At 47.4% G+C, this 12,500-nt stretch overlaps 1 protein-coding gene across 2 annotated transcripts in view; it reads left to right on the top strand.

The window, feature by feature from the left end:
- Positions 1–12,500, top strand: part of kmt2e (lysine (K)-specific methyltransferase 2E) — a 50,099-nt gene that overhangs the window by 8,361 nt on the left and 29,238 nt on the right. For both annotated transcript variants that reach the window (XM_058417139.1, XM_058417140.1), the window contains exon 2: positions 8,663–8,826. In XM_058417139.1, the coding sequence (XP_058273122.1) occupies positions 8,777–8,826 (50 nt within the window). In that variant the 5' untranslated portion in view covers positions 8,663–8,776. The remainder of the gene's footprint in view (positions 1–8,662; positions 8,827–12,500) is intronic.

Genomic DNA, 12,500 nt, shown 5'->3' on the forward strand with positions numbered 1-12,500 from the left:
GTGTGTGTGTGTGTTCAGGGCATTGTGTGTGTGTGTGTTCAGGGCATTGTGTGTGTGTGTGTGTTCAGGGCATTGTGTGTGTGTTTGTTCAGGGCGTTGTGTGTGTGTTTGTTCAGGGTGTTGTGTGTGTTTGTTCAGGGTGTTGTGTGTGTTTGTTCAGGGTGTTGTGTGTGTGTGTGTGTGTGTTCAGGGTGTTGTGTGTGTGTTCAGGGCGTTGTGTGTGTTTGTGCATGTGTGTTCAGGGTGTTGTGTGTGTGTGTGTGTGTGTTCAGGGCGTTGTGTGTGTTTGTGCATGTGTGTTCAGGGTGTTGTGTGTGTGTGTGTGTGTGTGTGTTCAGGGTGTTGTGTGTGTGTTCAGGGCGTTGTGTGTGTTTGTGCATGTGTGTTCAGGGTGTTGTGTGTGTGTGTGTGTGTGTGTGTGTTCAGGGCGTTGTGTGTGTGTGTGCATGTGTGTTCAGGGTGTTGTGTGTCTGTGTGTTCAGGGTGTTGTGTGTGTTCAGGGCGTTGTGTGTGTGTGTGTTCAGGGCGTTGTGTGTGTGTGTGTGTTCAGGGCATTGTGTGTGTGTGTGTTCAGGGCATTGTGTGTGTGTGTGTGTGTTCAGGGCATTGTGTGTGTGTGTGTTCAGGGCATTGTGTGTGTGTGTTTGTTCAGGGCGTTGTGTGTGTGTTTGTTCAGGGCGTTGTGTGTGTGTTTGTTCAGGGCGTTGTGTGTGTATGTGTGTTCAGGGCGTTGTGTGTGTGTGTTCAGGGCATTGTGTGTGTGTGTGTGTTCAGGGCAGTGTGTGTGTGTGTGTGTTCAGGGCAGTGTGTGTGTGTGTGTGTTCAGGGCAGTGTGTGTGTGTGTGTGTGTGTTCAGGGCATTGTGTGTGTGTGTTCAGGGTGTTGTGTGTGTGTGTGTGTGTGTGTATGTGCAGGGTGTTGTGTGTGTGTGTGTGTTCAGGACATTGTGTGTGTGTGTGTGTTCAGGGTGTTGTGTGTGTGTGTGTTCAGGGCGTTGTGTGTGTGTGTCCAGGGCGTTGTGTGTGTGTGTGTATGTGTGTGTTCAGGGCGTTGTGTGTGTGTGTATGTGTGTGTTCAGGGCGTTGTGTGTGTGTGTGTATGTGTGTGTTCAGGGCGTTGTGTGTGTGTGTATGTGTGTGTTCAGGGCGTTGTGTGTGTGTGTATGTGTGTGTTCAGGGTGTTGTGTGTGTGTGTATGTGTGTGTTCAGGGCGTTGTGTGTGTGTGTATGTGTGTGTTCAGGGCATTGTGTGTGTGTGTATGTGTGTGTTCAGGGCATTGTGTGTGTGTGTGTATGTGTGTGTTCAGGGCATTGTGTGTGTGTGTGTGTGTGTGTTCAGGGCATTGTGTGTGTATGTGTGTGTTCAGGGCATTGTGTGTGTATGTGTGTGTTCAGGGCATTGTGTGTGTATGTGTGTGTTCAGGGCATTGTGTGTGTATGTGTGTGTTCAGGGCATTGTGTGTGTTCAGGGCATTGTGTGTGTATGTGTGTGTTCAGGGCATTGTGTGTGTATGTGTGTGTTCAGGGCATTGTGTGTGTGTGTGTTCAGGGCATTGTGTGTGTGTGTGTTCAGGGCATTGTGTGTGTGTGTTCAGGGCATTGTGTGTGTGTGTTCAGGGTGTTGTGTGTGTGTGTGTGTGTGTGTATGTTCAGGGTGTTGTGTATGTGTGTGTTCAGGGCGTTGTGTGTGTTCAGGGCATTGTGTGTGTGTGTGTTCAGGGCATTGTGTGTGTGTGTTCAGGGCATTGTGTGTGTGTGTGTGTTCAGGGCGTTGTGTGTGTGTGTGTGTTCAGGGCGTTGTGTGTGTGTGTGTGTTCAGGGCGTTGTGTGTGTGTGTGTGTTCAGGGCGTTGTGTGTGTGTGTATGTGTGTGTTCAGGGCGTTGTGTGTGTGTGTTCAGGGCGTTGTGTGTGTGTGTGTTCAGGGCGTTGTGTGTGTGTGTTCAGGGCATTGTGTGTGTGTGTGTTCAGGGCGTTGTGTGTGTGTGTTCAGGGCGTTGTGTTTGTGTGTGTGTTCAGGGCGTTGTGTTTGTGTGTGTGTTCAGGGCGTTGTGTGTGTGTGTGTGTTCAGGGCGTTGTGTGTGTGTGTGTGTTCAGGGCGTTGTGTGTGTGTGTGTGTTCAGGGCGTTGTGTGTGTGTGTGTTCAGGGCGTTGTGTGTGTGTGTTCAGGGCGTTGTGTGTGTGTGTTCAGGGCGTTGTGTTTGTGTGTGTGTTCAGGGCGTTGTGTTTGTGTGTGTGTTCAGGGCGTTGTGTGTGTGTGTTCAGGGCGTTGTGTGTGTTCAGGGCGTTGTGTGTGTGTGTGTGTTCAGGGCGTTGTGTGTGTGTGTGTGTGTTCAGGGCGTTGTGTGTGTGTGTGTGTGTGTTCAGGGCGTTGTGTGTGTGTGTGTGTTCAGGGCGTTGTGTGTGTGTGTGTTCAGGGCGTTGTGTGTTCAGGGTGTTGTGTGTGTGTGTGTGTTCAGGGCGTTGTGTGTGTGTGTGTGTGTTCAGGGCGTTGTGTGTGTGTGTGTTCAGGGTGTTGTGTGTGTGTGTGTGTGTATGTGTGTGTGTTCAGGGCATTGTGTGTGTGTTCAGGGCGTTGTGTGTGTGTTCAGGGCATTGTGTGTGTGTTCAGGGCGTTGTGTGTGTGTGTGTTCAGGGTGTTGTGTGTGTGTGTTCAGGGTGTTGTGTGTGTGTTCAGGGTGTTGTGTGTGTGTTCAGGGCGTTGTGTGTGTTTGTGCATGTGTGTTCAGGGTGTTGTGTGTGTGTGTGTGTGTGTGTTCAGGGTGTTGTGTGTGTGTTCAGGGCGTTGTGTGTGTTTGTGCATGTGTGTTCAGGGTGTTGTGTGTGTGTGTGTGTGTGTGTGTGTTCAGGGCGTTGTGTGTGTGTGTGTGTGTGTGTGTGTGTGTGTGTGTGTGTGTGTGTGTTCAGGGTGTTGTGTGTGTTCAGGGCGTTGTGTGTGTGTGTGTGTGTTCAGGGCGTTGTGTGTGTGTGTGTGTTCAGGGCGTTGTGTGTGTGTGTGGGTTCAGGGCGTTGTGTGTGTGTGTGTGTGGGTTCAGGGCGTTGTGTGTGTGTGTTCAGGGCGTTGTGTGTGTGAGTGTATGTGTGTGTTCAGGGCGTTGTGTGTGTGTGTGTGTGTGTGTTCAGGGCATTGTGTGTGTGTGTGTGTTCAGGGCGTTGTGTGTGTGTGTTCAGGGCATTGTGTGTGTGTGTGTTCAGGGCATTGTGTGTGTGTGTTCAGGGTGTTGTGTGTGTGTGTGTATGTTCAGGGTGTTGTGTATGTGTGTGTTCAGGGCGTTGTGTGTGTTCAGGGCATTGTGTGTGTGTGTGTGTTCAGGGCATTGTGTGTGTGTGTTCAGGGCATTGTGTGTGTGTGTGTTCAGGGCGTTGTGTGTGTATGTGTGTGTTCAGGGCATTGTGTGTGTGTGTGTGTTCAGGGCGTTGTGTGTGTGTGTTCAGGGCGTTGTGTGTGTGTGTGTGTTCAGGGCGTTGTGTGTTCAGGGTGGTGTGTGTGTGTGTGTGTGTTCAGGGCATTGTGTGTGTGTTCAGGGCGTTGTGTGTGTGTGTGTGTTCAGGGTGTTGTGTGTGTGTTCAGGGCGTTGTGTGTGTATGTGTGTGTTCAGGGTGTGTGTGTGTGTGTGTGTTCAGGGTGTTGTGTGTGTGTTCAGGGTGTTGTGTGTGTGTTCAGGGTGTTGTGTGTGTGTGTGTGTGTGTTCAGGGTGTTGTGTGTGTGTGTGTGTGTGTTCAGGGCGTTGTGTGTGTGTGTGTGTGTTCAGGGCGTTGTGTGTGTGTGTGTGTGTTCAGGGCGTTGTGTGTGTGTGTTCAGGGCGTTGTGTGTGTGTGTGTGTTCAGGGCGTTGTGTGTGTGTGTGTGTTCAGGGCGTTGTGTGTGTGTGTGTGTTCAGGGCGTTGTGTGTTCAGGGTGGTGTGTGTGTGTGTGTGTTCAGGGCGTTGTGTGTGTGTTCAGGGTGTTGTGTGTGTGTTCAGGGCGTTGTGTGTGTTTGTGCATGTGTGTTCAGGGTGTTGTGTGTGTGTGTGTGTGTGTGTTCAGGGTGTTGTGTGTGTGTTCAGGGTGTTGTGTGTGTGTGTGTGTGTTCAGGGTGTTGTGTGTGTGTGTGTGTGTGTGTGTGTGTTCAGGGCGTTGTGTGTGTGTGTGCATGTGTGTTCAGGGTGTTGTGTGTGTGTGTGTGTGTGTGTTCAGGGTGTTGTGTGTGCGTTCAGGGCGTTGTGTGTGTGTGTGTGTGTTCAGGGCATTGTGTGTGTGTGTGTATGTTCAGGGTGTTGTGTGTGTGTGTGTGTGTGTGTGTGTATGTGTATGTTCAGGGTGTTGTGTGTGTGTGTGTGTGTATATGTGTGTGTATATGTGTGTGTATGTGTGTTCGGGATGTTAGTTGTGTGCTGAGGCATTGACACAGTCAGTGACTGACCAGTAGCCAGCAGGCTAGTTGAGGTCCTGCAGTATGCTCCTGTCCTTGGTCCAGCACCAGTTGCTGTAGATGGGTCAGGGAGGTCAGGGTGGATGGTACGGTCAGCTGATCACACCACGCTCTGGAGAGCTGCTCTCCTGATTGGTGTTGTTCCTGAACCTGACTGTGATGCTTCCCAGCAGGATGCTCTCAATGGTGTAGGTGTAGAAGTTCTTTAGCAACTTAAAGTTTGAATCATCTAAGGTGGTAAAGAAGCTGATAGGAGCTCCTCACCAGGGTGCTGATGTGACTGGACCCTGACAGGTCCTGCTGAATGTGAAAAGCAAGGTACTGAGAAGCGTCCACTCTCTTCACCGGGGTCCTGTTGATCTTAAGGAGGTGGTAGTTTCTCTACTGCTTCATGCTGAAGTCCTGATAGTCGAGTACAGGTTGTTCTCCTGGCATCAGTTCTCCAGGCTTTAAATGTTCTCCAGGTAGGTCTTCTCATCATTATCAGAGATCAGGTTCACCACAAGGTCAGCAAACTTAACAGGAAGTCTCACTTCAGCAGTCAGTGACAAGACTGGACCAGACCTTCTAGTTTCAGACTATTTTTTGTGTCTGGACATGAGGTTGTTGGTCCGATTTAGATGGATGTGGTTGTGACTCGTGGTCAGCTTTGAACGATGGTCAGGATGCTCCAGGTTTGGGAGTGTGTGATTAAAAAATGATTACACTGTTACACTAGCTGCTATTTACCATCATACACTCCACCTCCCTGTGACTCCATCGTATTGTCCATGCCAGAAGAACCCAGAAGAACTATGCCGGCTGGACGCTGGCCCTGAGCTGGTCCAGTTTGGACGTTGGCTAGCAGGACGCTAGGCAGAGGAGCATGGTATGCGCAAGAACTTAGCCTGTCCTGACGCTAGTTCGTTTCCCTCATGGGCCACAGCGTTTCTGTCGTATCTGCTAGCAGCAACAACGCAAAGAATAAGAAGTTAAAGTAAGGGAAATAAATAAATAACACAATGTGGGTGGAGCAACTGTGACATCACCAGTATCGTCCTGGAAGTTCCAACAAGTTCCTCTGTTTTTCTCTCTAGAAACTTACATCTACTTCCTGTTCACACAGGAAGTGTGGTTATAAACAGAGAAAAAGTATGATCTGTCGTTCTTTAATGGAGAGATAATTCACACTTTGGATTATTTTACACTTTTCCTTCACCTCTCTCTCACTCTTTCTGTGTCTCCGTCGCTCTCTCTCTCTCTCTCTCTGTCTGTTTGTCTATCTGTCACTCTCTCTCTGTCTCTATCTCTTTCTGTTTCCCTCTCTCTCTCTCTCTCTCTCTCTCTCTCTGTCTCTCTCTCTGTCTCTGTACGCGCGCCTGTTCAAATGGCCGTCTTCTTCTCTCCCTCTGTTTCTTTTGGCACTGCATCTCTCCGCCAACTCCCCTCCCTTTTCCTCTGTGTGTGTGTGTGTGTGTGTGTGTGTGTGTGTGTGTGTGTGCGCTTTATTTAGGACGTATGCAAGGAAGGGAGAGTAATCCAGCTGAGACAGAGGCAGAGACACGAAGGAGGAGTGAAGGGGGTCTCTCTCTCTCTCTCTCTCTCTCTCTCTTTCTCTCTCTCTCTCTCTCTCTCTCTCTCTCCCTGTGTGTGTGTGCTGTGTTCATATTGAATAACAGAGGGAGGGGCCAACGACTCATGTTTAGGCCTCTACTGCTTTACACTGCCTCTTTATTTCTTCTCCATCAGTAATGTCTGGAACACCGTTCTCTGCGTGTGTGTGTGTGTGTATACACATGCATGCATTCTTGAGCTATGACGGCAGCAAGCATAGAAAAGGGCTCTCTGTCTGTGTGTGTGTGTGTGTGTGTGTATAAGAGAGAGAAACAGCTGGAAAAACCACGGCACTTTAATTCCAGAGGAAACCATACACTCTCTCTCTTGCTCTCTCTCGCTTGTGCTCTCTCTCTGGCTCTCTCTCTCTGTCTCTTGCTTTGTGTGTGTGTTTGTTTGTTTGTTTGTTTGTTTGTTTGTTTATGTTCCTAAAGCAGGAAGTTTATCTTCCTAAAGCCTGAGCACACCATGAATGAATAACACAATAATACCAGAGACAGGTGGATAAAAGAAGACAGACAGTTGGATGAAGGAAGACAGGCAGGTGGATGGAGGAAGACAGACAGGTGGATGGAGGAAGACAGACAGGCAGGCAGGTGGATGAAGGAAGACAGACAGACAGTCGGATGAAGGAAGACAGGCAGGTGGATGAAGGAAGACAGACAGACAGTCGGATGAAGGAAGACAGGCAGGTGGATGGAGGAAGACAGGCAGACAGTTGGATGAAGGAAGACAGGCAGGTGGATGGAGGAAGACAGGCAGACAGTTGGATGAAGGAAGACAGGCAGGTGGATGGGGAAGAGAGAGAGAGACAGTTGGATGAAGGAAGACAGGCAGGTGGATGGAGGAAGACAGGCAGACAGTTGGATGAAGGAAGACAGGCAGGTGGATGGGGAAGAGAGAGAGAGACAGTTGGATGAAGGAAGACAGGCAGGTTGATGGGGAAGAGAGAGAGACAGGTGGATGGAGGAAGATAGACAAGCAGGTGGATGGGGAAGAGAGAGACAGGTAGATGGAGGAAGAGAGAGAGGCAGGTGGATGGGGAAGGCAGACAGACAGACATCTATAAAGACAGACAAGTCTGAAGACAGGTAGACAGACAGATCTACAGACAGACAGGTCTACAGGCAGGCAGGCAGACAGGTTAGAATAATGTGAGGTTTGATGAATGAAACAGATTCGGTTGCTGAATGGATTTTTCTTACAGACACAGGACTTGATACTCCACATAGAATCTGATTGGGGAACAAGGTATTCCTTAGCTGTCAATCACCGAGTTAATCCCGCCCACATCCGCAGAGGTTACCCCCGCCCTCCATCTGACACACAGTGCTGCTTCATTATTCTCTCTCTCTCTCTCTCTCTCTCTCTCTCTCTCTCTCTCTCTCTCTCTCTCTGCGTCTTTTCCGTCTGTTTCCCTCATTCTGTGTGTGTGTGTGTGTGTGTGTGAGAGAGAGTCTGTGAGAATTTGTACTTGCTTTAAAAAGCCAGAGAGAGGAGGAGAAAAGAGGGAGGGAGGAGAAGAGACAGCCTCCATGTTGTGTTTTCCTTTCTTTTCATTCATGGCGGGTGTGTGTGTGTGTGTGTGTGTGTGTGTGTGTGTGTGTGTGTGTGTGTGTGTGTGTGGCAGCTCCCCTATGTGGTATGAATGCAGTAGTGCACTACACTGTAAAGGCAGCAGTTGTGTTTTATGCAGATTATTTCCATCCTCTGTGTGTGTGTGTGTGTGTGTGTGTGTGTGTGTGTTTGGTGTAAATGAATAAAAAGTATCCCAGATTTTTTTTCTTCTGAAGACGAAGTGCACTTTCTTAATTTAAATAAATTAAAACAAAAAAAATTGTTTGATTTATTTATTTATTTATTTGTGTTTTTATATATATATATATATATATATATATATATATATATATATATATATATATATATATATATATATATATATATATTAGATTTTTTTTCTGCTGTATATATTACAAATTTTTTTTTTATTAATTTTGAGGATTGTAGTATCATATTTTTATTTATATTAATATTTATTTTTCTATTAATATTAAATATATTTCTGTTTACTGTTATTTGTGATGATTATGTGACTCCTCCTCCTTCATGAATTTACCTGATACTGTGATGATTTCTGTTAAGTGATATTTATTTATGTTTATAAAGTATAAGGAAATAACTGATTTCTTGTGTGTGTGTGTGTGTGTGTGTGTGTGTGTGTGTTTTCCCTCTCTCTGAGCTCCACTTGTATTACTTCCCTTCCTCTGAGTCACAATCTTGGCTCTCACCTCCTTCCTGTTTGTGTGTGTGTGTGTGTGTGTGCGCGTGTGTGTGTGTGTGTGTGTGTGTGTGTGCAGAACTTCTCACAGTGTATATACATCACTCAGATGTTCTTTACCTTTATAGTTATTAAGGGAAACATTTATCCCGAGCTGTAGAATATATTACTGCTGTTACTGATATTAACTCTCTCTCTGTCTCTCTGTCTCTCTCTCTCTCTCTCTATCTATCTCTGTCTCTCTATCTATCTATCTATCTATCTATCTCTCTCTCTCTCTCTCTCTCTCTCTCTCTCTCTCTCTCTCTCTATCTCTGTCTGTCTATCTATCTCTCTCTCTCTCTTTCTCTCTCTCTCTCTCTCTCTCTCTCTCTCTCTCTCAGGTGGAGTGGATGCATTTAGATGTGTGCCATGCGTGCAGTGGTTGGTATGTGTCAGTGTTTGGGATCGCTCGGCTCTGCTCTCAGTAGGACTCCACACTCGCAGCACAGAGCGTCATGAGCTTAGTCATCCCAGTGGGGGTGGACAACATGGCTGCCGGCTCAGAGTGCGTATCTCACACACACACACACACACATGTCCTCTCTTCTCACTCTCCCATCACTCTATCTTTATCTCGCTCTGATTTCTGCTACAAACCTGTCTCTCTATCCTGCCTGTCTGTCTCTCCATCCCTCCATCTGTCTGTATCCTTCCTCGTCTCACCCATCTTCCTTTCCTGCTCTCTCCATCCTCTTCACTCCCATACATTCTTGTTCTTTCTCTCTCTCTCTCTCTCTCTCTGTTCAAATAAGTAAATACAAAAGCAGTCCCCTCCCCCCTCCCATTCCCCCCCCTCCTCCTCCCACAGCTTCTGTTGCCAGGGTGACCTCCCCTGCACTGCTGGGCCTGTCTCCATGGTGACGGCCTGAGTGACAGCTGGGCCTTTGATCTGTTAAAGAGGGCTTTTAGGTGTCCGTACACATGCCTGCTCAGATTCTCCTGAATATTCAGCGTTTCTGTTTGTAAAATATGATTTAAACACTTATTCTTATAATAATTATCGTTATTAATATTAATAATTTTATCCACGTTGTACTCAGCACATCCTGAGCAGAGAGATTAATAAATTGAGTGCATTAATACTGCGTGACATGACTGGACACATGCTGCTTGTGTGTGTGTGTGTGTGTGTGTGTGTGTGTGTGTGGGTGTGGTTAGACTGGTGTTTGTTGGGATTTGAACCCATGCTGGTTGTGTTAGTGTGTTAAAGGTTTATGGAAGGAGTCTCCAGTGTCAGCTCTGTGTGAGAGCACATGGTAATGGTGTACATCTGCGGGGTATCAGAGCACTAACATGCCCCAGAGCCGCTCTGGTGTATCTTAGCTGTCTGTCCCGTGTGACGCTCCGTACCGTATCGCTAGAACCAGACACACTGCGGCTGGAGCAGAGGTGTGGTTGCCATGGTTATGGGCGTGGGATCAGGTACCTTGGGTGATGTAGCCCGGGATCACTGTAAAGGAAAAAAAAAAAGAGCTGTGTGTGTGATTAACTATATAACCAGCTGTCATGTGGAATTACAGCTTCAGTTACATCTCTCACTCTCTCTCTCTCTAAATCAATCTCTCCATCACTTTCTCTCCATCTTTCTCCCTCCACCCCCCCTCTCTCCCCTCTCCATCTCCCCCTCCATCTCTCTCTCTCTCTCTCTCCCCCCTCCCCTCTCCATCTCTCTCTCTCTCTCCCCCCTCCCCTCGCCATCTCTCTCTCTCTCTCTCTCTCTCTCTCTCTCCTCTCCATCTCTCTCTCCTCTCTCCTCTCCACCCCCCCCCATCTCTCTTTCTCTCTCTTTCTCTTTCTCTCTCTCTCTCTCTCTCTCTCTCTCTCTCAGTGACTGGTGTGTGTGTGATGTAGATGATGTACTGGTGTGATGTAGATGATGTGGTACTGGTGTGATGTAGATGATGTGGTACTGGTGTGATGTAGATGATGTGGTACTGGTGTGATGTAGATGATGTGGTACTGGTGTGATGTAGATGATGTGGTACTGGTGTGGGTGTGATGTAGATGATGTGGTACTGGTGTGATGTAGATGATGTACTGGTGTGATGTAGATGATGTGGTACTGGTGTGGGTGTGATGTAGATGATGTGGTACTGGTGTGGGTGTGATGTAGATGATGTGGTACTGGTGTGATGTAGATGATGTGGTACTGGTGTGATGTAGATGATGTGGTACTGGTGTGATGTAGATGATGTGGTACTGGTGTGTGTGTGATGTAGATGATGTGGTACTGGTGTGAGTGTGATGTAGATGATGTGGTACTGGTGTGATGTAGATGATGTGGTACTGGTGTGATGTAGATGATGTGGTACTGGTGTGATGTAGATGATGTGGTACTGGTGTGAGTGTGATGTAGATGATGTGGTACTGGTGTGATGTAGATGATGTGGTACTGGTGTGATGTAGATGATGTGGTACTGGTGTGATGTAGATGATGTGGTACTGGTGTGATGTAGATGATGTGGTACTGGTGTGAGTGTGATGTAGATGATGTGGTACTGGTGTGGGTGTGATGTAGATGATGTGGTACTGGTGTGATGTAGATGATGTGGTACTGGTGTGAGTGTGATGTAGATGATGTGGTACTGGTGTGGGTGTGATGTAGATGATGTGGTACTGGTGTGATGTAGATGATGTGGTACTGGTGTGATGTAGATGATGTGGTACTGGTGTGATGTAGATGATGTGGTACTGGTGTGATGTAGATGATGTGGTACTGGTGTGGGTGTGATGTAGATGATGTGGTACTGGTGTGGGTGTGATGTAGATGATGTGGTACTGGTGTGATGTAGATGATGTGGTACTGGTGTGATGTAGATGATGTGGTACTGGTGTGATGTAGATGATGTGGTACTGGTGTGATGTAGATGATGTGGTACTGGTGTGGGTGTGATGTAGATGATGTGGTACTGATGTGATGTAGATGATGTGGTACTGGTGTGATGTAGATGATGTGGTACTGGTGTGATGTAGATGATGTGGTACTGGTGTGATGTAGATGATGTGGTACTGGTGTGATGTAGATGATGTGGTACTGGTGTGATGTAGATGATGTGGTACTGGTGTGATGTAGATGATGTGGTACTGGTGTGAGTGTGATGTAGATGATGTGGTACTGGTGTGAGTGTGATGTAGATGATGTGGTACTGGTGTGATGTAGATGATGTGGTACTGGTGTGATGTAGATGATGTGGTACTGGTGTGGGTGTGATGTAGATGATGTGGTACTGGTGTGGGTGTGATGTAGATGATGTGGTACTGGTGTGAGTGTGATGTAGATGATGTGGTACTGGTGTGATGTAGATGATGTGGTACTGGTGTGATGTAGATGATGTGGTACTGGTGTGATGTAGATGATGTGGTACTGGTGTGATGTAGATGATGTGGTACTGGTGTGATGTAGATGATGTGGTACTGGTGTGATGTAGATGATGTGGTACTGGTGTGATGTAGATGATGTGGTACTGGTGTGATGTAGATGATGTGGTACTGGTGTGATGTAGATGATGTGGTACTGGTGTGATGTAGATGATGTGGTACTGGTGTGATGTAGATGATGTGGTACTGGTGTGGGTGTGATGTAGATGATGTTGGTACTGGTGTGGGTGTGATGTAGATGATGTGGTACTGGTGTGATGTAGATGATGTGGTACTGGTGTGATGTAGATGATGTGGTACTGGTGTGATGTAGATGATGTGGTACTGGTGTGATGTAGATGATGTGGTACTGGTGTGGGTGTGATGTAGATGATGTGGTACTGGTGTGATGTAGATGATGTGGTACTGGTGTGATGTAGATGATGTGGTACTGGTGTGATGTAGATGATGTGGTACTGGTGTGGGTGTGATGTAGATGATGTGGTACTGGTGTGATGTAGATGATGTGGTACTGGTGTGATGTAGATGATGTGGTACTGGTGTGATGTAGATGATGTGGTACTGGTGTGATGTAGATGATGTGGTACTGGTGTGGGTGTGATGTAGATGATGTGGTACTGGTGTGGGTGTGATGTAGATGATGTGGTACTGGTGTGAGTGTGATGTAGATGATGTGGTACTGGTGTGATGTAGATGATGTGGTACTGGTGTGATGTAGATGATGTGGTACTGGTGTGATGTAGATGATGTGGTACTGGTGTGGGTGTGATGTAGATGATGTGGTACTGGTGTGATGTAGAT

This window comes from Hemibagrus wyckioides, linkage group LG19 (genome assembly GCF_019097595.1).
Source record: "Hemibagrus wyckioides isolate EC202008001 linkage group LG19, SWU_Hwy_1.0, whole genome shotgun sequence".
Taxonomy (NCBI): domain Eukaryota; kingdom Metazoa; phylum Chordata; class Actinopteri; order Siluriformes; family Bagridae; genus Hemibagrus; species Hemibagrus wyckioides.